This window comes from Tribolium madens, unplaced genomic scaffold, assembly GCF_015345945.1.
Source record: "Tribolium madens isolate multiple individuals breed KSU strain unplaced genomic scaffold, Tmad_KSU_1.1 Scaffold_3;HRSCAF=73;Tcas5.2_LG2, whole genome shotgun sequence".
NCBI lineage: Eukaryota > Metazoa > Arthropoda > Insecta > Coleoptera > Tenebrionidae > Tribolium > Tribolium madens.
Window position 1 is genome coordinate 570973 of NW_025401006.1, and position 25915 is coordinate 596887.

At 32.1% G+C, this 25915-nt stretch overlaps 4 protein-coding genes across 4 annotated transcripts; 2 read left to right on the forward strand and 2 right to left on the reverse strand.

The window, feature by feature from the left end:
• Nucleotides 1-167: 167 nt before the first annotated feature.
• Nucleotides 168-2455, forward strand: LOC123008258 (chromatin assembly factor 1 subunit B). The gene is made up of 5 exons (XM_044404007.1): nucleotides 168-380; nucleotides 430-654; nucleotides 702-857; nucleotides 911-1224; nucleotides 1275-2455. The coding sequence occupies exons 1-5, from the start codon at nucleotides 258-260 to the stop codon at nucleotides 2356-2358; spliced, it is 1902 nt and encodes a 633-aa protein (XP_044259942.1). The 5' UTR covers nucleotides 168-257; the 3' UTR covers nucleotides 2359-2455.
• A 13-nt stretch (nucleotides 2456-2468) lies between these two features.
• Nucleotides 2469-3559, reverse strand: LOC123008259 (peroxiredoxin-2-like). Its single transcript, XM_044404008.1, has 5 exons — nucleotides 3254-3559; nucleotides 3086-3203; nucleotides 2798-3037; nucleotides 2578-2743; nucleotides 2469-2527 (listed from the first exon to the last, which is right to left on the reverse strand). Exons 1-5 carry the CDS (start codon nucleotides 3411-3413, stop codon nucleotides 2480-2482), a joined length of 732 nt encoding a protein of 243 aa, XP_044259943.1. The 5' UTR covers nucleotides 3414-3559; the 3' UTR covers nucleotides 2469-2479.
• A 151-nt stretch (nucleotides 3560-3710) lies between these two features.
• Nucleotides 3711-4987, forward strand: LOC123007594. The gene is made up of 2 exons (XM_044402979.1): nucleotides 3711-3750; nucleotides 3819-4987. Exons 1-2 carry the CDS (start codon nucleotides 3711-3713, stop codon nucleotides 4985-4987), a joined length of 1209 nt encoding a protein of 402 aa, XP_044258914.1.
• A 1562-nt stretch (nucleotides 4988-6549) lies between these two features.
• LOC123007599 (protein dissatisfaction) lies at nucleotides 6550-22137 on the reverse strand. The gene is made up of 8 exons (XM_044402983.1): nucleotides 22059-22137; nucleotides 21757-21837; nucleotides 21546-21707; nucleotides 7650-7966; nucleotides 7451-7600; nucleotides 7031-7345; nucleotides 6896-6977; nucleotides 6550-6843 (listed from the first exon to the last, which is right to left on the reverse strand). The coding sequence occupies exons 1-8, from the start codon at nucleotides 22135-22137 to the stop codon at nucleotides 6581-6583; spliced, it is 1449 nt and encodes a 482-aa protein (XP_044258918.1). The 3' UTR covers nucleotides 6550-6580.
• Between the last annotated feature and the right edge of the window lie 3778 nt (nucleotides 22138-25915).

The following is a 25915-nucleotide window of genomic DNA, read 5'->3' on the forward strand; positions in this document are numbered from 1 at the left end:
TTGCATGCAATTTTTCAATAATCTGATATATTGACTGTTTACTGAAAATTTTGTAATTATAATCAAATTGTTTATTTCCAAATATAAAAATTTGTTTGTATAAAACTTAGAAAACAAAATCCCCAATAATGACATTTTCTATTACTAGTTATTTGGCGCCAAATACTTTCTAATATTTTTGTTGGCTGCTTGTTTTCCACAAAATAATTGTGTGTTTATTGTGTTCATTTCTAGGAATTGAAGTCATTGATCGTAATATGAAGTGTACTATACCTGAAATATCATGGCACAATCGGGAGCCCGTTTTGAGTGTTCATATTCAACCTGTTTCTGAAAAATTTTATAGGTTAGCAACTGGTGGTGCCGATTGTCATGTTTTGGTAAGTTTCCGTTTAAAATAAAATTAAATGACTTAAAACCGTCTTTTAGATTTGGCAACTAACAATAAACGAAAACGGTAGTGTTAAAATTGAAGCTTTATCTGATTTAACAAGACACCAAAGGGCTGTTAATTCAGTTCGGTGGTCACCAGGGGGGCAGTATCTTGCGACAGCTGATGACGACGCAAATATCATTATTTGGCAACTTAAAACCGACAATATCCCTTTGTTGGAAGGAGAAACCAATGATAAGGAAACATGGATAGTGCATAAAGTGAGTTGATATGAGTGAAAATTCTTCAATGAATAAAACATCTTTAGATTATGCGAGGACACAAAGAAGACATTTACGATTTGTGTTGGTCACCTGATGGTTTAAAACTACTTTCTGGATCTATAGATAACACCGCAATTTTGTGGGACTTTCAAAAAGGCAAAAATGAACAGATTTTAACAGATCACAAAGGGTTTGTCCAGGTATTTTTTAAATAAGTGGAATATTGGAGTGTTTAATTGTTGCAAATTTGAAGGGCGTTTCTTGGGATCCTAGGGGTCAGTTTTTGGCAACAATCAGTACTGATAGAATTTGTCGTATTTTTGAAAACACTGGTAAACAAGTGAAAGCTAGAATGCATAAAGGATTATTACCAGTACCAGAAGATCATTACCTTCACAACAAGGACGTAAAATTTTTTCATGACGACACTTTCAAGTCATTTTTCAGAAGACTGGATTTTTCTCCTGATGGTTCACTACTAGCTGTTCCTTCAGGTCGCATTGAAATTGAAGACTGTAAAAAGATTCTCAACTGTACTTTGGTTTTTGCAGTAGATAACTGGGGAGGGTGAGTAAAAAATTTTCTAAGGGAGTGACAATAATGTACTTCGTTTTTAGTCCAGTTTTTTTGTTTCCATCAGGAAAACAGTGTAGTACAGTAGTCCGTTTCTGTCCAATTCTTTTTGAACTACAAGAAGATGGCCCTGATTCATTAGTGTCCTTACCCTACAGAATGATCGTAGCGATCGGAACTGACCATGATATAATTTTGTATGACACTCAACAGCAGATGCCTTTTGCTTATTTCAAAGACATCCACTATACAAGATTAACAGATTTGACTTGGTCTAAAGATGGCCAATTGTTAGTTGCATCCTCAACGGATGGATTTTGCGCTCTTATCACTTTCGAACCTAATGAATTAGGAGTGGAGTATATTAAAGAAGAGGAAGTTGAGGAAAGTGTGTTAGATATTAGTGGATGTGAGGAATTACCGGATGATGATAAGAATCTTGATGTTAACAAACCGAAAAAATTAAATTTGTTGGAACAATGGGCAATCAAGACGCCCAAGAAGGGAAAAAAAGGAATTTCTGATAGTGATAAGAAAAATGAAGATACAAGTAAAAGAAAACTTGAAGAACCAAACAGATTGATCCCAAAACGAATAAAACCGATTCCTGTCAAGGATGAAAATGTTCAAAACCAAAAAAATGACACTCCTTTAGCTACCAGCAACAGAAATGAACGTTCCACGCCTAAAGCTAGCCCACTTTTAAATTTTCTCAAACCTATCACGAAAGAAAAAATAATTGAATCACCAGTTTTAGACCCTAAAAAATCAACAGTAGTTTTAACTTTAGACGAATTAGAAGCTAGAGACGGTTGGCACTGTGACAAAGATGAGAATAAAAATGCAGAACCTACAGTACGCAATGATGAGTGCACAGAAGACTTCAGTTTACATTTAGAAGACACAAATAGTAAAAATTGTGTTCAAGGGAATAAGAAGCCTAATGATGACAAGAAAGAAGTCACTGAAAATTGTGTTTCGAAAATTGTTGATGTCTCTACAGATAACACCGCCTCCACTAACGATGCAGAAAATAAAATAGTATCAAACACAGAAGACATAATAAATAAACCCCCAAGACGAATTCCATTAATCACGTTGTCAAGTCCTAAAACTAAGAAAAAATAGATCTGATTATGTTACGTTTTGTAAATTTTATTTCGCTTTTTAACTTCTCGTTTTATTATTTATCAAGTGATGTCAATAAAAAAAAGTATTATTTTGATGATGCATTTTGATTTTGTGATGATTAATGTTTTTCGAAATATTTTTTTTTCTCAATTGGATTAGGTATAATCTGAAATAAAGCAATATTAAACTCAAAATTTGGGCGAATATTAACCTTACTGTATCCTGGCCTGGTTTCCATTCAGCAGGACATACTTCCCCATGTTTATCTGTATATTGGAAGGCTTGTACCAGTCTTAAAGTTTCATCAACACTTCTGCCTACTGGCAAATCATTCATTGTGATTTGTCTAAGTACTCCTTTAGTATCAATAATAAATAAACCTCTAAATGCAGAATCAAATTAAAATTAAGTATGAATATTTAACCAAATATAAAACCTAAGAGTATGCCCCAAATCTTCCAAAAAGACGCCATAGGATTTCGATATGCTATGATTCAAATCCGAAAGAAGTGGAATCTTTACTTTTCCAAGCCCTCCTTCTTTTCTAGGTGTGTTAATCCAAGCAAGATGAGTGAAATGCGAATCAACTGAACAGGCAACAACTTCTGTATTAATATCGCGAAATTCTTGGATTCTATCACTGAATGCCAGAATTTCAGTGGGGCACACAAAAGTACTGAAAACATGAATTTAATTAAAAATGAAACGAATTTGAGTATCTTACAAATCAAGGGGGTAAAAGAAGAAAACTAAATATTTTCCCAGAAAGTCAGTGGATTTCAACTGCACAAACTCTCCATCGACCACGGCCGTACTTTCCCAAAAAGGGGCCGGTTTAGAAACTTAAAAACAAAATTAAAATTCTGAAATCTAGTTCACACTAATCACTCACTAACAGCTTGGGTCCATTGTAATTTATGTTCAGACTTCTTGGGGTCTACTCCAAGGGGGTACACTGTACCGGCTCCAAATCTATGACACGATTCCTCATCTGGTGTAGCCCCTAAACAAATACTTACACATAAAAACACAAAAATGCATAAATTTCGCATTTTTAGGTTAATCTGCAACGTAGCTCGGACAAAAATGAAGTGTTTGCTTAAACACTGATAAGAAAATGCCGAAAAATGCGAGAAAAAATCAATCGAATATCAAAACAACCGGTGACTTTCGATGACTGTCAAATGTCAAAAATTGTTTTCGTGTTTCCCGGGAGACAAACACAATAAACATCGCCATCTGGTTTGTGTGGAGACAGTGAGCAAAGAGGCGCTCAAGAAAATATTTAAATTAATTATTTATTTAAAATTGAATAAAAATGGATTTTGTGTTGAATAAAATTCAAGAAAATGTCGATAATGAAGATGATGACTGTGGAAGCTATTGTAAGTTTGTGCCAATTGTTTTAGTTAAATTTATTGATTTAACAATCCCGTTTCTAATGAAAAATATTGCAGTCTTACAACCCGCATCATCCCCTTATAATATTGCGGAAAAAGTTCAGCAGGCTAATATTGATTTATTCAGTACTAGTATCACAACCATGGAAAAAACTTCACGAGTTAAGTTCAAAGAAGAGTTAACTTCTTATGAACCTGAATTGTTTCTAACTGATGATGATGTTAACAGCATTGAAAGTGACCCCCCTGAAAGTGATTTTGTGCCAGATTCGGGTCAAATGTTGGAATATAAAAGTTCAAATGTAATTAATTTAAATATTTTTGATATAAACGAAGAGGAAGAGATTGACGAGGAAGTTGTCGAAGAGATAGTACCAGATGAATCCGATGTTATCAGAAATAATTTTGACAATAAAACAAATTTTTTTGAGGAATTTAACGAATCGGAATGTTCGGAACAAAACGAAAATGTTACTGTTAGAATTTCATCAAGCGGTTGTAATATGGAATCTACCTTAAAAAAGAAGAAAGTCAGAAAAAAATCGCCTCTATCTAAATCCTCAAAATCAGGAAATGTGCACATTGAGTGTAAAAATCATTGTATTGAACGACTAGACTTCGACATGTCTATGTCTATAAAAAAATTGGAAATTCACGAAAAACCGGTTAAATGCCCTTTACTGAAACTCCAAAGTCGCAAATGTTGCGATGAGAATAAATCTCGCAATCCCACAAATCTTCCTTGTTATAACGGCCACCGTTCCGAATACGGCTTGAGTTCCGAAGAGCTGGAAAAACGCGAACGTCGCAAAGAAATAATTAAACTGAAAGAGCAAAAACGTCAGCAATTAATGCATGAATACAAAAACCGAAAAAATCAACAGAACGAGGAAGTGTTTTGCCAATGGTTGAAAGATGTAGCACGAAGAAAAGCGCAAAAACAAAAGATCAATACCGGTAATGGGGCGAAGCAGTGTTTCAGTCCTAATGTAATTAGCTTTCCAACGAAAGTTTGTGAAAAAACAAACGAGAGACCAAAAACTGCTAATGAATTCGTTCCGCGACAAAACATAAAAAGAGCAAGGAGGCCGCATACTTCGCCCGCTTGCGTTTTTATTGAAGTTCCGCAAAAGCTGTTAGAACGTGGAATACATATAGGGGATTTGTTGGTTACCAATTCCAATTTCGCAGCCAAGAAAATGCATATTTTGACCGTCTCGTCTTAAGCTTAATAAATAATATATTTCTTCCAGTTATTCTAGGACGATAAAGCTTGTGCAATTTCCAAAGTTTTGTAATTTAAAATTAAAGGTAGAACTTTATTCAAGTTGTTCACTCAGAATAAAGCAATTCCAAAAGATTAATCTCTAATAAATCTATGAATTTTATTTTTTCTGTCCCTATCAAAATACGTTACTATAACAAAAACTAAAAACTTTTCAAAAGTAGATACTTAAAAAAATAAGAAATACAAATAAAATATTAATTAATTATACTCTCAAAGAAAACTTATGATTAAATTTAGAGTTTTTGATCATTTTTTTTGTTCATTGTTCTAAACTGAATAATTTTGAAGATTTTTGCATTTTTTCATCATTTTTATAAATCAGAGTTAAAAAAAACGGTTTTTACTTCCCACCGAGAAGTACAGATAAAAACTTTGTGAAAACTCTTATACTTGTTTAAACTTTATTGACAAATTTTAGAAAAATGATACGTATTTATGTATTTAGCAATATTATAAATAAAAGAACAAAAACCACAAAACAAAAACAAAACAAACAGATAATATTTATAATAATAAAAAACAATATAAAATTCGTTAAAGACTTAATTATAGTATTTTCATTCCATTTTACTTCATTATTTTTTTATTCACAAAGTAATAAACAAATTATCTTGTATGTTGGAAGTTGCAAAGCATGGCATTTCAACTTTATTTAAATTGATATGAAATAAGACAGCTCAGGTTGAGAAGTGGTCGCTCCCATCCTTTGCTCCCATATCAGTTGATATGACCGTTTAGGTTAGGAAATGGTCACTTGCCAACCCGAAAACTGATAAGAAAGTGACCACTTCCACTTGCTAAGTTCTTTATTGGCTTTTTGTTCTAATTGTAAGTAAAATAGTATACAAACCTTGATGGTTGTTGATTCTCCGTATCTTGGCTTAGAATGATTAATGAAGCACATCCCACTTCGAGTATGTAATCTTCTATTGTATATGTATTAATATACTTATTAAAAATAATATAAATTTATTACACTATTTTGAACAAATACCTATTAAATAAAACTACTAATTTAAAGTAAATAAAACAAAATTGTTGTTTATTTTTTTAATTTAAACATTTTTTAGTCTGGTAACACAAAATTCAAATTTTAGTACTTACCTGAATAAATTTCTTAATTTATTTAATTACTTATTACAGGTTTAACCCGTTTTTTTATTTTTTTTTTGATTGCATACCTCTACTTTTTTTAATTCATGCTCTCTGAAGTAACTCAGTTCAATTTTTAAAGATGTGTTTGTAGGTGAACATTGGATAAAGCAAAGAAACAAACGTTGAAAAAATTTATTCAATCATACAACATAAAATAATAACATAAAATCAAATTTTATAGGAATAAATAAATAAATTTTCAAAATAGTAATATACATCAGTAATGAATTTTTGGCTGCTAATTGAGGTAGACCTAAAACCATAAAAGAAATCAACAATAAGACATATATTCTTTTATCACAGAAACTATTCAAACTGTACAACTTTCATGAAATAGGTGTTTAAAGTGATATATTTTAGCACATGAAAACAACATTTAAGGTGGGCCACTAGTACACTTTTCCATATAATACATATCTCCTAACAACTGTGTTATAGGAATCTCGCCTATAGTTTCCTTGAAAAACAACAATTCGACTGTAAGTGATCGAATAGCTCTCAAACTGGGTACAAGAAGGAGCAGTCGTCCAAATCTCGTCGGTTGTCTGGGATATCTAGTGCGAACATAATCTCCCAAAATGCACTGAGCTTGATCTTGCAACATTTCAACCGGTTGAACATCACACAAACCTGCTGTCTCTAAACACATTTAAAAAATAAAACCAAAACAAAAAATATTTCATGTAATTACCAGGCGTGAATAAAATTATAGCTTTCATGCACCCACATTCGCTACCATCAGGTGAGATTTGACGAAAACGGCACATAATTTCCTTGAGAGAAATCAAATTGTTTTCATAACTTTTCAGTAATTTTAGGTACTTACCTGTATGGTTTTAATTTCTGTAGCTGTGTGAATATCAGCCGGCAAGCGCTCCCTAGCTTGTGGACAGCCCAACAAAGCCGAAAGGTCCCATGGGACTGACCATTGGGCTAAATGCAGCAAAAAAAGTTCTTTCCACGATTCCTGCAGCAGCAAAAGCTGGTCGTGTTTACTCAACGTCTGAAAGGGAGCCAGACATCGCACCCATCGAACTGCCATAAACAAAAGCCGAGCAGTAGTTTCCTGAAATATGTAAAACTGAAAGTAGGCGGATCCGTCAGTGTGGGATGGTCGAAATTCAACCAACTGCGACAGCAGCTGAAAAGTCACTGCGAATGCCAACAAGTCACTCGATTACACCACTCCTACTGCCAAAGGGTCGAGGGTTGCAACCACGTGAACGACACGTGGCAGTTAAATTACCTGCAACATCTCCCAAGTCGGAGTGAGCGGCAGCGGCGGAATCGGAGGCGGCTGGGCAACCGGAATTCCCGGACTGATGTTGATTCCGGAGTTGGTTTCGCTTGAAGAGGGTGATTCCATCTGGGACAGTTTCGTACCCCAAACAAGTTCCTTTTGTGAATTAATAATTAATAATGGGAAATTTTAATGTGTCACAAACCTGGCACTTTTCAGCCGACATGAGGATGTGTAAGAGTCCAGGTGGTGGCGGTAACGTTGGAGGGTGAAACATTGAGGGCGGTAAAGCGTCGATATGTGTTGGACTGGGGACTGGCGGTGGTGGTAAGGTTAGAGCTTTGAGTGGACGAGGTGCTCCGAAAATGCCCGGAGTGAAATGCAAGGATGACGAGCTTGTGGGCAACTTGTCGCCCACTGTCATGTGTTGTTGCAAACTGTGTCCTACGGGCGACGGTTGCATTTGTTGGTTTGACGATACTTGCAATTTGGGTTTGCGGGGGCCTCGCTCGTGTTGGACAGCTAAAAAAATTTTTCCAGGTTTAACCACATAAACTATTGAGTACCTACTTGACGCCAACATTTTATTTATAACCAAAGCTTATTTAATCTTCTACAGGGTGAGCTTAACTTATACGCATAAACTTAGGGAATAGTAGTTCTTACCCAATAATAACGAATAGTGAAAAAAAAAATCTAGTAAAAGTTATTTAGTTGCTGATGAGATATTGTGTCATAAAAACACCATTCAACATTTAAATTTTAAACAATACCGTTACGATTATTATTATTTTGACCAAGCTCGGTATAGTAAATAATAAACGTTGACTTCCTTAATTTGACATTTTTTAGTGACAATGAAAAAAATACAAATCGAAAAAATCGAAAACTTTGAGGGAACTGTTTAAAGTTATTTCCAGCATTTTCAATACGCGTTTCAACTTGCCGTATTGCTTAAAGTCTTCAATTTTTTCGATTTTTTTTATTTTTTTTTTAGAAGTATTGTTTTATTTTTTTGGAAAATTTATTGGATTAGGTATTTTCATAAAAAAAAGTTTATTTTGCATTTTACTCATTATTGATCATAACTTTTTTTCATTGTCACTATGGAATGTTAAATTAAAGAAATCGATATAATGAACACTACAGTTTCAGTGTCCCAGGCAGGTTTGGAAAAAAATTGGATATAGGAAATTAACATGAGTAATTAGTTTTTATTTTTTTCCGGCTGCAGGAGTAACAGAAATCAAAATCTGATTGATGGAGCTTGTAGTGCTGAAAAGGGCTATTCTATCGACGTTTTTATCGGTTCTCCAATTAACTCCATTTGGACGAAAGCCGCCCTCGAAAAATCGAAATTTGAATTTGCCGGGTTAGCGTTACTAAAAGACGAACTATCAAATCATTGTTGCCAAAAGAAAATTTGCCTTTGTTATGACTTTATAGTTTGTTTCTTATTAACGCTAACTCGGCAAATTCAAATTTTGATTTTTCGAGAGCCATTTTCGTCCAAATGGTGTTAATTGGAGGAGAATCGACAAAAATGTCGATAAGATAGCCCTTTTTGAGCACTACAAGCTCTATTAATCAGATTTTGACTTCTGTTACTCCTGCAGCCGAAAAAAAAATTAAAACTAATTTTCCATGTTAATATCCATCCAAGCCTGCTATTATTTCTAATGAACTATTGTTTGAAGAGTGCCAAGTCGATTTCAACGCATTTTTTTTTTCTTAGTTTTATTGAATCTAATAAATATTTGCTTTTCACACAACTTCTAATTCAAAACATTGCCATTGTATTATTACAAATATAATTGAATTTACAGATTTACCAGTTATTATTATTATTTTTTTGTATTTCACTTATAGTAGTTATTACCAACAGTATCTAGTGAAATATTTGTTAATAATTATTAATTTTTGACTTTGTAGCTATTACTTTTTTTTTAAATCGATTTCTTTAGCTTAAAATGTGTTAGGTAATATTTATAATGCTAATGTACTCGTAATGTAACTTCCAAAAAATTAAAATTAGGACACGACCAATAATAATTAATAATAGTTTTATTACAGAACATTAAGCAAAAATAAAATAGGTATACAATTATAATTGTATAAAATTTAAAAGCAATAACAATAACAATTTCAATTTCTTAAATTAATTTTGTTAATTTCATTTTTTTTAAATGAATTGCATTGACAGTCTTTCACTTAAAAAAATGCAAGTTAAATTAAAGTTTAATTTCCTCACTGTAAGTGATTTCTAAGTGTTTAACTTTCAAATGAGTTTTTCAGAGAATCAAATAATGTTTACGGCGTATTACAATCTTAAAATCAGGACAAATCAATACAAACTTAAAGTTGTCCTGACTAAATCAGAACGATTTGTCAGTTTTGATGAATCAGACTTTTAATTTTAAATAAAATTTAAAAATTTAATTAGAGAAGGTATTTAATGTTGTAATTAATAATGTAATAAGGAAGTGGGCGATAAAATGTGCTTTTTAATATCGGGAGTAAAATAATGTAGACGGTGGTGTTAACATCTTTGTCGTTGTGCTGAAATCCCGCTCGCCTTTTTAGTTTGGATTAAGGCTTAGATATTGAATAAGTTTCACAGAGTGAATTCTTTTATCCTTAAAATCCCCGTTTCAGTTAAAGATGTAGTATAAAGCATAAAAATTAAAACGACATCACGATTGTCTGGAACTTGATAAGTACAAAAGCTTGAGCTAATAAAAGAATAAATCCCTTTAGCTCTTTTAAAAATGTAAAAGCGACTAAAAAATACTGTTTAACTTTGAGTGTTAAAATGATACGGGCTTTGAAAGAGATCTTTAAAATCTTAATCACTTTTCGCGCTCGCTGCTCTGATTCAAACGGGATTCAATTCGCTCGCAATTTAATCTATTGATTCAGCATTTTAAAGGGAGCAAAAGATCAGCGGTTCCGAATAAATAGGCCATCAGAATGATAGTGTGGGAACGGGGCTATTGTGCAGACATGTGACGAGCTTACGGCGCTCTCGGAATTAATACGGATACAGAATTGAGCGATGTTACGATACCTATTAATAAATAAAAATATTGACATTAAAAACCGTCTCGAAATGAGATATTCTTCCGGCGAACAAATATTGCAGCCGTATGTATGGTGCTGTTTTTTAATTTCTATGATGCAAAATTCTCCTCCAGGCTACAAGGTAGATGACACGCACTCATGTAAATTGCTATAATGGCATTCACCACACCCAGGAATCTTTGAGTGGTCCTGTGGTGGAACTTGCCTGCGCCTGTGCGCCGAGTCCATTTGACCCTCGCTCGACTGACCTGACAGAATGACATGACACTATCGGATGATGGGATTACCTCGGCTTAGCTGTGCCCTACACCGACATGTCGCGTTCACATGACACATTCACGTATCACACAACCTCATTGCTTCACTCGCAAATCTCCATGTTGACAATCTTTATACGCTACAGACGTTCCACACTAAGGAAATTTCAAATTACTAGAACCAAACCATCATCAACAAGTCGTGCGACTGATATGCAGACACAAAGCAGTCTTTAAAAAAATATTCATTTGTATTCTCTTCTAGTTTAGAAACTTTTTCTAAAAATTCTAGGTGCGACAATTTTTACTTCCACGCCCACTTCTAATTACAAAAAATCGTGTACCTACATGCATTACATTGATACACGTATTTTTTTAGAACAAAGACAGAATTTTAAAAAAGCGTAGTTTTTCAACAATATGTCAATTTCTAATTTTTGTACGGCTTTAAAAATTCAAATATATTATTTTTTGAATTAAACACAATTATATAGCAAAGTAAATCAAAATTTGAAACTTAAATAACAGAATCAGATGACCAAAAATTTTAAATTTTCTTTAGTCAATTTTTTACGTAAATTAACAGTTCGTTAATAGCAGAAAAATTATTAGAAAGGCAACCAGCATCGACACAGAGCCATTACCAACTTTGAATGTGTGTGTCGTATATCTGTTTCTTAACATACTTAATGTAACAAAATTTCCAACAAAAATGCTTCAACAAAAATATTTAGTAATCGTGGATAAAGTATAGTATACTACTCGCGTATAATGGTTATTATTCACGAGGTGAAGTTTACGCCCACGAGCCGCAGGCGAGTGGCGTAAATCACTGAGTGAATAATAACCATCATTATACGCTCGTTGTATAATATACTATTTTGAGATCTGTTAATAAAAAGCATATGGAAAATTATAGTATAAAATACAGCAAATATTAAGTAGGTGAAAAATAACAATTAATAAAAATTAAAGTGCTATAAAAAAAGTGACTGTGTTTTGTGAATGATTTTATTTCGTTTTTGGGTTATGATTTTTTTTTCAAAATGACAACATACGATGAGCATATATATTTTTTTTTCAGATAAAAATTGATTAAAATGTAGTTGTAATTCTTAGGTTATAGCCTTTGTAGAAAAAAGTTTTATACGAGGTAGTCATGTAAAAAAAAATGCAGAACTCAAAAATAAAAAAAAATCGAAAAATTTTATTTATGAGGAACGTTAAAATTTTATAGTACTGTTATTGTAAAGTAGCACCGTTATAACATTTGATCTGGCCCACCAACAGAAAATATCCAATCACAGTTAAAGTCTTCGATTTAATTACGACAAACAAAATTATAAACAAAATCATTCTTATATGATCACTTTCTCCCAAAGTTATATTAAATCTTACAAAACATTTGATAAAACTGTCAGAATGTAAAAATCAAAAATGTATAAAGTTTTTCAGTTTAAATTCAACCAACTTGAAGACATACGTATGTATGGTTCTATACTTCCATACTTGGTTCCATACTTTCTGTTTACCTGGTATAATTTCCCTACAGTTTTGTATTTTATTCGATTTTTTGTTAGTAGCTTTATTTGAAAGTATATTTTCTCGGTTGTCACTATGAACAAAATAAAAAGTTCTATTTCACTTTAAAAAATTTTTGGCTACTTTGTAGGGAAAAAAAGCGTTTTGAAAATCCCTTATACATTTCCATTTCCAGTAAAGTTAAAATTAAATCAAATTATAAAGATTACATTTTATAACAATTCTCGTGTTGCATTTTATTTCTGTTTGTCTTTTTATCAGTAGTTTTTTTATATTTTCAATTTTATTATAAGTGTTTTATTATAAGATAAAAAAATCTTTTTATCTTTTTAATCTTGAATTTCCTGCAATAAGTTTGTAAGATAATATTGTTTTAATATTTTTTAAGAGAACTATACCAAAATATACAGGGTAAACGTACTTTAACATTGACATCTGTGTAATATTAATCAAGAAATATTTTCGTGATTAATTTTTCTGTCAGGTGTCCATTCGTATAAAATTTTTTGTGGAGTGATTCCCCGGTCGTAACAGATGGTTAAGCCAACGTAGTTATTTCATCATCCCGTGATGATGTATCATCATATTGGAACCCTCTGCACGAGTGAATTGAAATAGCGCGTACCTACAATAGTCTAGCCCAAATCACCTACGTGTCGTGCGGGTGGAGTTGGGGTTGGCATCCCTGTTGGCCCCGGCCGGAGGCTTGTGAACGTGCAGCTGCGCGCATCAGCCCCACTCATTAATGATGATGTGCTACCATCGGCCTCAAGACTACTTCACTTCTCGCTACATCCCAGCCAGACAAGGCCTCTCCGTCAAAAGCGATAATAAAGCATTCGATAAATCTTTCAAAAAACCGCTTTACGCAATCTAATCTTTCAAAAAGTGGTAAATCACTTGGCTGATGATTTCGTGATTCTCATACCTTTCAAAGTATGCGAGTTTTTATTCATTATGAGAAATACGTGATGTCTGATGGGATCCAATAAGCTTTTTATCTGCTGTTTTGTGGTGGAGGCTTTGATATAAAAAGCTTCACAGAAGACTAGCAGTAAGTAAGTAAGCCCCAGGCGAGGCAAAGAGACAGCTTTCATGCGAACTGTAGCTTTCAATGGTTATAGACAACTAGGGAAACGTAATATTTTTGTGAAATTTCACTGATGTATTTAAAGAGAGCACGCAAACCTTTTGAAAACCTTTCCACCCGTATAAATCATGGAAATTTCTAATAGGATTGTCAAGCTTACTAATGCTCATTTCATGTATTTTACAAGGTACTTATCGTTTTCAATAAATTGAATGGTAGCAAGTTGCTTACAATATTTAGAAAGAGGCAAGACACAAAGTGAGAATATATCGTGATATATAAAAATGTTCAATGAATTATTCGGCGTGCTGGCTGCTAGCCTCAAGCAGCTATTTCGACGTAATCCCAGGTCGGATTAGAGCCGCCATTAATCACACTAGATGCCGCTTCGACCATCGAGCCGAGAGGTGAACTCCGGTTATATTTGTAAACTGCAGACACTTTTCTTCACAAAATAGCTTCAGCGGCTTTAGTCCTATATTTTTAACAAAAATTCATCGGTAGATTTTAACTTCACTGGTAATCATGTATAAGCAATTTTTTATTTGCCATTTGGCAATTTTTGCAAAATATAACAATTTTTTCAATTGTAATTAATCAAAAGTCGTTAAAAAATAACTTGATCCATACCCCGCCCTTACATTGTACACCAATGAAAAACTGTAATCAATGGCAGCGCACACTGTTACATTTTTGAAATGTTACACTAAAATTTAGTTGAAACTTGAAATTAAAGTTTAAATTATTTTTTTCCACTGTAAGTACTTTCTAATACAACAATGTAAAACCTGCACTATAATTTATAGAAGCTGAATTTGTTACATGAAATCACGGAAAAAATTGTTCAGTGTAATATTTGCTCTGATACAATTGGTCTGTTAATTGCTAACAATTTAAAATAAGTGGAGCATTTATCTTTTTACATTTTATAGACTATAGCAGGTTACAAAAAGTAAAAATGATACTTAAATTTTAAGATATATTTTAATCGTGGAAAAGTAATAATATTGTAGATATTAACACATAATTATATGCTCATCTACTATTTGTCTGCAAATAAAAATGTTTGTGCAAGCCGGTCATAACAACAAAAACTGAAATCATGCTATTATTAAAAATGGTGAATGCGCCGGGTTTATAGCTATGTACAAGATGATTGTGTTAAAAGTATATTTTAACGTTCTGTCAAAAACTAATAGTCACAAAATTTACATTTGCCAAATATATGTTTTTTTCTCTCAATATATGTAAATTTTTTGAAAATTTTTTAATGTTCCTTATAATAAATATTCATTGATTAATATTAATTTGCTAAAAAAATATGATATTTATTATTTCTAACATCTTAAAACAAACGATGCTAAAATGTTGTTTCGTGCAAAAAGAATTAAAAAAAATGTGGATGAGCTTCTTTATCACATTCATTTTCTTTGCAATAATGGCGTATTTTCTTTAATTTAAAAAGTGTTAATATTTCATAAAAATAATTATTAATTAAAACGTACCGTTTCTGATAAAATTTTTTAAGACCAATTAAAATTTAATTCAAGATTTTAATATTTATCAAATTCGACAGTCTCTTAAGAATATTGCTAATACAGTCTAAAATTTCTTCAGAAATCAAAGTTGTTTATAAGAATTTGCATTGGAAAACTTTTGTCTCTTCCAAGTTGTTTTGTCTTCCGCAGTAATAAGACCAACGATTGTTGAGATCTAATACCTAGTTCTTATAGCGGCAAAATCATTTTTAAACATTTTTAGAACTATTTAAGAGTACATTGCAAGCAAATATTCTGTACTAATTTTCCTTAGAAAAAAAAAGATACAGCTCTTTAAATGTGATACTTTGATATTACTTTTTTTTATCCGCAAACGTTACAAAAGTGACCACTTTTTATTACTAAATGTCACAGCTAAGAGTTTTACCTTTCTCGCATGGAGTTAAAATTCTGTTTTTTCACTTAAGCGTTTTTACTTTTACCGTCACATTATTGACATTAAATTGGTAAATACTGCCAATGTTGTTTCTTAGTTGCCTCTTTTGCTGCGTCAGTAATTTCTGAGAGGTATGTACATTGTAGATTATCAGCATTCAACATTTTGCACTACTAACTGCACTAGTCGTACATTACTTAATTTCATAAAGAAAAAAATCTCAACACAAATAGCGATACTGACATGTTATGTTTGTTTATAAGCGTTGTTATAATTTTATTAGTTGCAAAGCGTCCTGATTATTTTCTTCATTTACTTGCTAATTACAGTGTTGTTCTTTATTCTGGATTTGAATACGTTTGCGGATAAAATAGTATACAGGGTGTTTCACATAATTTTACGAGGCCTACCCTGTAAGATGCAATCAATAATACATATTCCGATACGAACTCGATTACAAATTTTGAAAAATTGGATAATCTTTTCTAGTTTGTTCACCCTTTAAAAAATTACAACGTTTTTAGTTAGTTAGTGATTAAGATAGATAAACTACAATCATATTCATGTCGTCTCTTGATAGAACAAATGATAATTGTTTCTGAAAAACTTTATGACTATTAATGAAACAGTGATTAGTTTGACAACTACTGTCATGGGTTTCCAAAAATTAAATAATTAAATGTGTATTTGTTGTATCCAGTGTTCTGTGACTTTTGTATATTTGGGTGCATACATTAGGCGCAAGCCTCGTAAAGTTATGTGAAACATCCTGTATGTTATTCGGAGTAAAAGTGAGTTTATGTGGCTCAGCTGAATTAAACGTTCAGCGTTGCCACAAAAACTAGCAGTTTTACTCTTAATAACATAATGTACTATTAATAGAAAAAAGTAATTAACTTCCAAAATTAAGCCTCTGCCTTGACTTGACCACGTAATGATAATATTACCAATTATTATTGTCAATGATCTTTGTATACTTACGATTAAATACACTTTTCATAGTTATATACAGGGTATGTCAGAACTCGCGCCCCAGAAAAAAATTTGTTGTAAGACAAGGAACATAAAAAAAATGTTTAAAAAATTTTATTTCTCAAAAAATTTTGACATTTATTTCTTGATATTTGACGTTTTTTTTAAACAGAGTTACAATTTAGGATGCAGCTTCTTTGTTTCCTCTTCTAGTAGCGTGTAGCAAAAAAACTTGGGAAATTGTTTTTCCAACAGAAATAATTAGTCAAAGTGCAAAATTTAAACTCTCATAACTTCGAAATTTGTATAGATAGAATTTTTATAACATTTTTTCCATGTTCCTGGTATCTTACCTTACATGGCATTTTTCTCTGGGGCGCGAGTTCTGACCCAGCCTGTATTTTTTAATATTTTCCATTTTGTAGTTTGTTTAAATTAACGTTAATTTAATCAGATTAAGTTAATAGGGTTAACAAGCAAACAGGATTATTTGTTGACTATCTGTGAACAATTTGGAATGGATGTGAGTGTTTGCTACATCATCAACATGAACATAATGCAAAGGGCAATTTGATAGCGTCACGTTCCAAGTCCCGAAGTAGATATCTTGAGTCTGTTGGGTAAGAAGGCTCAATGCCGCTCTATTTACGGAGCCGCCAATCCCCATTAACGGCGTTCAGACCCAGCAAGGATCAGCGGCTACGATGGAGAGTGCAAATCCGCGTGAAAGCGATCTGCGTTCACCCCTTGTCATTCACGCCAACCCTCAACACTTGCGTTTCATCGCCTGTTGTTTCTCACATGCAATGTTCTCTCACCTGACTATTATTTATTTATCTTATGCAAAATCTATTGGTCACATATCTACCTCTTAAAAAGTCTTACAATTATTTTTTTATTGACAAATACAGGGTGATTTATCTCAGCTCCGGTCTTCTGTAGCTCAGTTATTATTTAAGTGGGAATTTTGATATTTTGTATTATTTATTTATATTCTAGAGCACATTTCAAGAAAATATTTGGTGGTCCAAAAATAATTCACAATACAAACTTATGTTTTTTTAAATGGAAACCATATGTTTATAGTTATAATAGTATAGTCTTAAAGTTCGTACTTTTCTCTTTACAGTGGTAATTTTTTTTCCAGCACTCTTATCTTTTTGTATAATAAATTTTTAAAAAGAGGATATTTTCGCCAAAAAAAAGCAACTTAATTCAAAAACTAAGCAAAATCGACTAATAAAAGTTTGGCTTAAAAATATTGAAATTAAAAGCTACATTCAAAAATGCCAAGAAACATATGGTGTTTCATTCAAAAAAAAAACATAAGTTTGTATTGTAACTTGTTTTTGGGTCACCCTATATAATCAAAAATATTTTCCTAAAATACGCTCTAGAATATAAATAAAGTCAACAAAATATCAAAATTTTCACTTAAATAATAACTGAGCTACAGAACCGAAGGTGAGATGTATAAGATGATGGTATATCTTGTATGTTAATTTTTTCAAAATAATTATTTGGTAAGAAAAAATGCTCTAGAAACGACATCGAGAGAAGTAAAACTGGTTAAGTTTAAGAGGCGAACTTTCTTCTAACCAGTTAATTCCATCTGAGGTAAAGTTTCAGTAAGAATGGCAGCTGAAAACTTAATTATATTGCTTTAAAATCTGTGTTAATGTGAATCGCTTTAATTTTACATAAAGGCGTGAAGTTTACGAGTTTAGTGACTCGGCAAAGTTGAGGAGGTGACGAGAACTTCGAAAGTGAGATGGGAGACGATGGTGGTGTCATGTTTGCGGCTGAACAACGCCAAAACTTGTAAAGAACATCGCCCTCTCAACTCGCGCCATGTTTCGCCAGCCCTTCCTATAAAGAAACAAGAACAAAACTGCCAAAAGCATGAATCTTCACCAAAGCACCGTTCTTAATTTGCATTTGGAAAGATTCCAAAAACCATTTCTACGTTAATATTCATAAACTTTATTAATCATTAGCAACGAGTGCATTGTGTTTTCATTCAACGCCATCTCGACTTTTATTTATTAAAATTGTCATTAAAATACTTGACAAAACGATTTTTTGGCAAATAACTCTGAATGTGGCAGGATTTGTGATAGGAATGTAATTAGAAAAAATGATTGTTTTTTTTAAATTTAGCATTGAATGAACTAACAATGAATACGGGTTTCAATTTAAAATAAGAAAAATAAAAAGCTTTTAAGTTTGATAGTAAATTGTGCACACCCTGTAGTAATTCGGATCTATCAAAGAGCACTATTTGTATTTTTTTTGTATACTCTTCCGAAAAAAGTTGTTTTAGGGACTCATTTGAGTCCCTAAAATGAGTCTTTTCCAGACTCATTAAAATAGTACGCAAAACGGTTATTTTAGGTACTCAGTCCCCAAAAACAGTTTTTGCGGACTAAAAAATAAAATTGGTTACTATGGTAACGAAATTTTTTTAATTAGAAAGAGGTGTGAATTCGTGTTTTGGGAGCTTTAACAAAAAAATCTTGTATACACCACGTAGACAAAAGGTTTTAGGTGACTCCTCTCATTAAAGACTCGGCTCCTACGTCGCCTCGTCATTAATTACGATTCGTCCCCTAAAACCCTATTTTACGTACTTGATACATAAATAGCTATTTATTAATTTTTAAAATTAAAAGTACAAAACCGATTTTTTTTGGTTTGTATTGTTTTTACAGTAATCCTTAACCGATTTGAATAAAAAAGTTAAGGATATGTAAGTAAATAAAAACCGTCCAGATAAGCCATTAAATACTTCACAGTAAGGACTGAAGTTATAGCAAAAATTTTGCTGAAAACAATAATTAAAAATAAATAAAAACAGATATTTTTGCTTATCATCACCTTTTTGACATTTTTTTGAAAATGTTGTGAATACGATTAAAGATACAAAAAAGTGTAAAGGACAAAGTTGTAGAGAATTTAATTTTCTTTATTAAAAATAGTCCGCGACAACATACCACTATCTTCAACGATTTCAATACTACAGTCAAAGATGCTTTAGTTTTGTTTGTACCAACGGTTCAGAAGCAATTTAAACCTAAACCATTAAAGATACAGATATTATGGTGTCTAGACTTTATCGAAGAAAATTTAATTTTCTATAATTTTGTTCCTAACACTTTTTTGTATCGTTAACCGTATTTGCAGCGTTTTCAAAAAATGTCAAAAAATATAAAATAAAGCTAAATTTTCTGATGGTTTATAATTTTCTTGTGCATTTTTTCGGTAAAATTTTTTCTACAGTTTTATTTCGTACTGTTAAGCAAGATCCACCGCTCTATCTGCCTGTGATTTTTGTTTGGTCTTCATTTAAATACATAGTATAGTCATTTTCTCATTTCGTTCAAAAGATCTATAAAATAGTATAAATAATTTAAATTTTGCAATATACAGGGTGAGTCTTAACTTGTACGCGTAAACTTAGGGAATGAAAGGTTATGATCAATCTAAGGTTATGATCTCTAAGAAACTTTTATTAGATTTTTTTTTATTATTAGTTATTGGAGAGTTTTTGCAAATCGTTTAGTTTAACGTTATTAACCTTAACAACAACGTCATTTTATTGTCATGTGTACGTCTATTAAGTGTGAAAGGCGTATCCCGTCAACTCAAAGACCTTTACATAAACGACTTATTTTTTGATTTCATAGAAACGGCCATTTCTCGTAATACGTTAAACTTTTTTACCTACGACCATATACGAAACTAGATCATAACGCACAATTACATATGCGCGAAAATTGGCAATATCGTACGAGGTCGAAAACCTGTGCGATTTGTTTTCGCGCTGTGTTAGAAATCTAACGCACAATTCACACTCAAATGTTTTGTATTTTTTCATTTAACGTATTTTGTCTTGTATCCATTACAAAAAATAAATCGTTATTCAACGTATTTTTGTATCCATTATAAAAAATAAATCGTTATGAAAAAAAAAATATGTTCGTAAGAAAAAAATTATTTATGGTCGTAGGAAAAATAGTGTACAAAACTTGCAGGAAAGTGTCTAACGCACTCGCGGGATTGCCTGAACTCGGCTAACGCCTCATGCGCAACTTTCCTGCTTGTGCGTTATTTATCACTTTCCGTGCTCGTTATGTAATATACTATTACCTATTATACCCTAAAATTATGCGTATAAGTTAAGACTCACTCTGTACTTAGTCATATTAATTTTACTTATTAGATTAATATTAATTCTAGTCCTAAATCAAAAAAATCTATTATTGACCGAAAAAAGAGATACCCACTTTTAAAATACAGTCAGGCACTTATACGTTTTATGCACTGCAATGGATTGACATGACCTTTTTTTTAAATTGAACATGGGACTATAATATGTTCAATAATAATAAAAACTCACTGTATAAGCACAAAATATTATAAATAAAACAATATTTTATAGAACTTTAAACAAGCAAAAGTTTAAAGCACACACAACAAAAACTTGATATGAAATTTGAATAAGTGAAGTTTGCATTTACTTGTTTGCAAATTTAAACATTAAGACCACTGCAATTTTTCAATTGCAAATGAAACTGTCGAAAAAGATATGTTTTTATTGCCGATCGTAAATCACCTTGTGATATACCGACGAATTCGATAATCTGTTTAGGCTTACATTCAATAAAAAGCACTTTGTGATAGGCAACATCCACTGCAAAAGGGTCACACGCGGCGTGTGTATATCAACACAACCATCGAATAAATCGAATCCTTTGTCGCAGGTATAATATAATTAATACCCCGCAGCGCTGATCTGTAATTCGAGCACTTGTCAATAATTCTTGTATTTACGACCATCGCTTCAGGATAAATGTTGTCGTTTTTTTCTACTCAAAAAAAAAATTAAAATAAGTGCCGGAAGTAGTGACCTTATGTCGCTACGCCTCCACGTCGCCAAGAGTTTCAATGCTTTAATTCAATATTGCACAAAATCATTCAAAAATTTATTTTTGCGTTTTTAAAACGTGTTTTTAAAACACTTTTCTGTGTCTCTTTGACCTCTGGGAATGCATTGGGTTAAATTTTGAAATTTTTGTCGATTTTCGGTTTTTAGCTAATAGGAGTATCTATTATCTTGTGTTTGGTGCCGTTGAAAAGCATTATTAATTTTCTGTCTTATAAAAAAAGTTCATTGTTCTGCGACAAATAGTTGTCAAGAAAATTTACTTTAAAATTTACTCACCGTCTTTGTTCATGCTGGCTTGGAAACACTTGGAAAGGCGACAAGCTCTGCACTGGTTGCGATGAGTTTTATCGACAGGACATCGTCCTTTCATATCTCCAGTTGCCTTGCAGGTGTAAACGCGATTTCTGTGAATGCTTCGCTTGAAAAAACCCGAACATCCTAAATTCGTAATGTCATAATCATTGTACTGAATTATAAAAAGTCTTACCGTCACAACTGTATATTCCGTAATGTTTTCCGGAACTCCGGTCTCCACACACTTTACAAGGAATGTCTAGGAGTCTGTCTCCTGTAAAAAATTTAAACTATATCCTGTGATAAATCGATTTATATTAACTACGTGTGAATAACAACAATAGAAGTTCCTTAGAAGCTGTAATAGTTGGCGAAACTAGTTCAATGCATATCAAGATATAATCTTGAATTGTGAATTCTATTAGTAGTCTGGTAAACTCCGTAGCCATAGCGACTCCTACATTTCTTGGACAATAAGGGATTAAAGTCCTCTACCGAGATGCCTTTGAAGTTTAACGTGTTCACGAGAGAATGTTTGTTTCTTGATTTTGTGTCTTAGCAGCTTCCAATTCATGCTGAGTAAATATTTAATTTGAAAGATTTCTCTGATCCCAACTATATAAGATGGTTGAATGCTCTCTTTGGGATGCAAATGTAATGTAATTTAACTAAATAAAGATAACAAAAGTACAGGAATACGCTTTTCATTTTATCCTACAATGTCCATTTTGGTTTTATATTATGAACTACAAAATTTTACTTATAATTAATAAAATCACAACCACTGCCGTAATAATATACAGAGAGATTAAAAAGTAATTATATGAAGTAGGCTATGGAGTAGCAGTCCGTATATTAAAAAATTACTGTATAAAAATTGTAATACAAGTTAAAACCTATGAAACTTCTCTCAACATTCTTAAATGAGATGTTTTTGGTGTTTACTCATACATATCGCATATGACGGACTCAAGATAAAATTTACTACAAAAATAAATTTGACATTCTCAGGTGTCATAAGATGTTTTATATTTCGCAGACATACATTCTAAACTTCTACGCTAGTTTGATAGAAGGACTTTTTGATTGCATTGTATTTAAAGTTACAACTACAGAGACATTTTTTTAACTCTGTACATAATCCTACGTTTAATTTAAAAAAGACAGATCACTGCATTGCTGCAATATTATTTTATTTAAATGAAGACAAACAGAAAAATGACAGGTAAATATTTCACTGAAAAAATTTTGCTGAAAACCATAATTCAAAATAATAAACAGAACAGAAATTTTTGCCTTGTCTTATGTATTTAACTTAAAAAAAAAACACTGCACATACATTAAAAATATAAAAAAGGACGATGTTGTAGATAATTAAATTTGCTTTAAAAAAGTTCCGTCACCATATCTCTATCTTTAACGGTTTAGGTTTAAATAGCTTTTTAGACACATCACCACCGATAGGTACACGTAAAATGTTTTCGTTACTAAAGCATTTTTGATCCTTTGTAGGAATACAAGGTGTTTCACACAATTTTACGAGTGCTGCCCTCAAAAAATCCAATCAGCAATACACAATTCGGAAAGAACTCGATTAAAAATATTGAATAATTGAAATCTTTTGTTGTTTGTACACCCCTCAAAAAATTGTTAATAATTAATGTCAACATTTTTTGACACTTAATGATTGAGGTAGATAGATAAAGACCATGTTTATTTTTGTGTTAAGTAAATACATACCTAATATTTATTTTTTTGAAAACTCTTGATGATTATGATTAATTTGACAACTACTTTCAAAGGTTTCCAAAAAAAAAATAATTAAATGTGTTTTTTGTATCTTGTGTTTTGTGAAAATTGTATTTTGGGGTGCGGGCATTAGGCGCAGACCTCGTAAAGTTATGTGAAATACCTTGTATAATATTTTTACATATTTTTTGGCTAGCAAATGAATAAAATACTTTTTTGTATACGCTCCCGAAAACAGCTGTTTTAGGAGCTCATCAGAGTCCCTAAAATGAGTCTTTTTCGGACTCAATAAAATAGTACGCAAAACGGTTATTTTAGGTACTCAGTCCTCAAAAAACAGCTTTTGCGGACTAAAAAATAAAATTGGTTACTATGATAACGAATTTTTTTTAATTAGTAAGAGGTGTGAATTCGTGTTTTGGGAGCTTTAGTAAAAAAATCTTGTATGCACCACGTACGCAAAAGGTTTTAGGTGACTCCTCTCATTAAAGACTAAATAAGCTTTCCGGCCACATACATGTTAAGTACGGGAAGTGGGCAAATACGGTATCAGAGCTAAGCAACAATTACGGGATTGTGATTTTTGACGCAATAAAATATCAAATCAATTTTTTGTCAAATATTCTTAAAACAGTAGGTAAGCATTACGTAAAATTATTTCCAAGTAAGTATACAGAGTGTTTTATAGTTTCAAAAATTAATTGCAATAAGCCCATATGTTTTACATTTCTAGGCATAGCTGTTATTGCTAAAGTTTTTATCAAGGTTTAATAAGTTTATTTTGTTTAATTTTTAAAAAAGCTAATTTCTTTTAAAAAAATTATTACACAAAAACTAGGTTTTCTAAAATAATAAGATGTTCACTACTTTAAAGAAGAAAGTTGAAACTTTAAAGCCATAATATTTTTATGGCGGATTGCAATCAAAAAGTCAAAAAAAAGTACCAATCAGAAGGTAAGCTCTTTATTTTCCACTGTCATGAAGTTAAAGTGTTACTTTTTTTTCTTCCTGTTAATCGCAGTAAAGTACATTATAAATAATTCAAAAAATATTATTTTAATTATTTTTGGTCATACCTACTTCATTCTGAAAATTATTTTTTTATAAAGTTCAAATATATGTTAGTGGGTAGTTCTAAAAAAATCGTTTTTACCAAGTTTAATGTAAACTTTAATTTACCCGTCACTGCAAAAAATATTGCAAACCCAAAGAATAAAAAACTGAATAAAAAAAGATTGGTTTAGTTGAAAAGTCATACCTGTTCCCATCCTCCGGCCTTGACCGGACCGAACCTTTCCCCAAATCGAAGAATCTATTTTGGCGTTTATTGAAAATAAGTGGTTTAATAACGAGGAATTACCTCGTAAATTTTAATAAAATTACAACTTCTTTAACTCGAACTCAATTTTATGAAAATCGAAACTAACAAACTTTTAAAAGTGGCGGGCAATTGTACACCAAAGCTGCCACAGAATGTGGTTGAAGAGGAAACGCGACTATCCGACTGATCATGAGCCACCGGTCTTCGGTCCGCAGGCCATTTTGTCACACCCCTACTTGCTATAATGTCATCCCCTCTCTTTCCATTCCAACCCCTTTTATGCATCGCACAGCCACACTATTCTTAGCAGCTGTCAAATCAATATCAACAAATAAAAAACACACTTATTTAAAAAATAAAAAAAATGATATACCTACTTATTTAATTTATTGGGTTGAATTTCAAATATGCGTTATTTTTAAGTAAATGAAAATGATTTCTAAATGAGAAAAGTTCTCGCGAATGCAATCGCTAATTCGGTGTAAACAGAATAAGAGAATTTTCCTGCAGATGTAAGTTCCTGCAGCAGACAGTAAATCGGTGGTAGCATCTAGTGACCCGTAATTGTACAGTGTGGGAACACGCAGGTGGGCGTAACGACTTGGCGGGGTTGCTCTTGAAGGCGTGTCGCTACCTTTGCCTAAACCAATCACAGTGGAGAGTAGGTGAACGTCAGTTACAGTCACATAGCTTCTCGCTTCAACTGAAGCTTGAAATGTGCTTTAGTTAAATATTCTGCTACATTTCTTCCTTCTAAAAAGTTCGGCTTAAAATCGAACTAAATGAAATGAAACAATTTTTTTTTTAATCTTTTGTTCGAGAATTCTTGTACTATCTCAATCGTTTAGAAAATACCTAACTTCAGACCCTTACAATAAGTTACTAATCCTACCAGTGCTGCGGCAAAAGGGTTGCAGGGCCAAAGTTTACCGAAGGATTTAATCATTTACCGCTCTGAATTTTAGGTTCGAAATATCTCAGAAAGTTGAATGGAAAAGTAACCTCACTCACTCATTTAATTTTAGAAAAAATAACAACATTTCATTAAAAATTAAATTGCTTTACAAACACTGCTTCTCAAACATCGACGGCAGAGAAAATTATTGACTCGGTTAAATTTTCAAATAAGAATTAACAAAATTTAAAGAAGTCCCACTTAATGTAAAACTGAGTAAAAATTTATACCGGCAGGATTATGTTAAACACCCGAAGCCAAAACTACATTATTTTTAAAGATATTCAGTACTTCTTAAAACAAAGTTGAACAATCGGTTGTCATCTA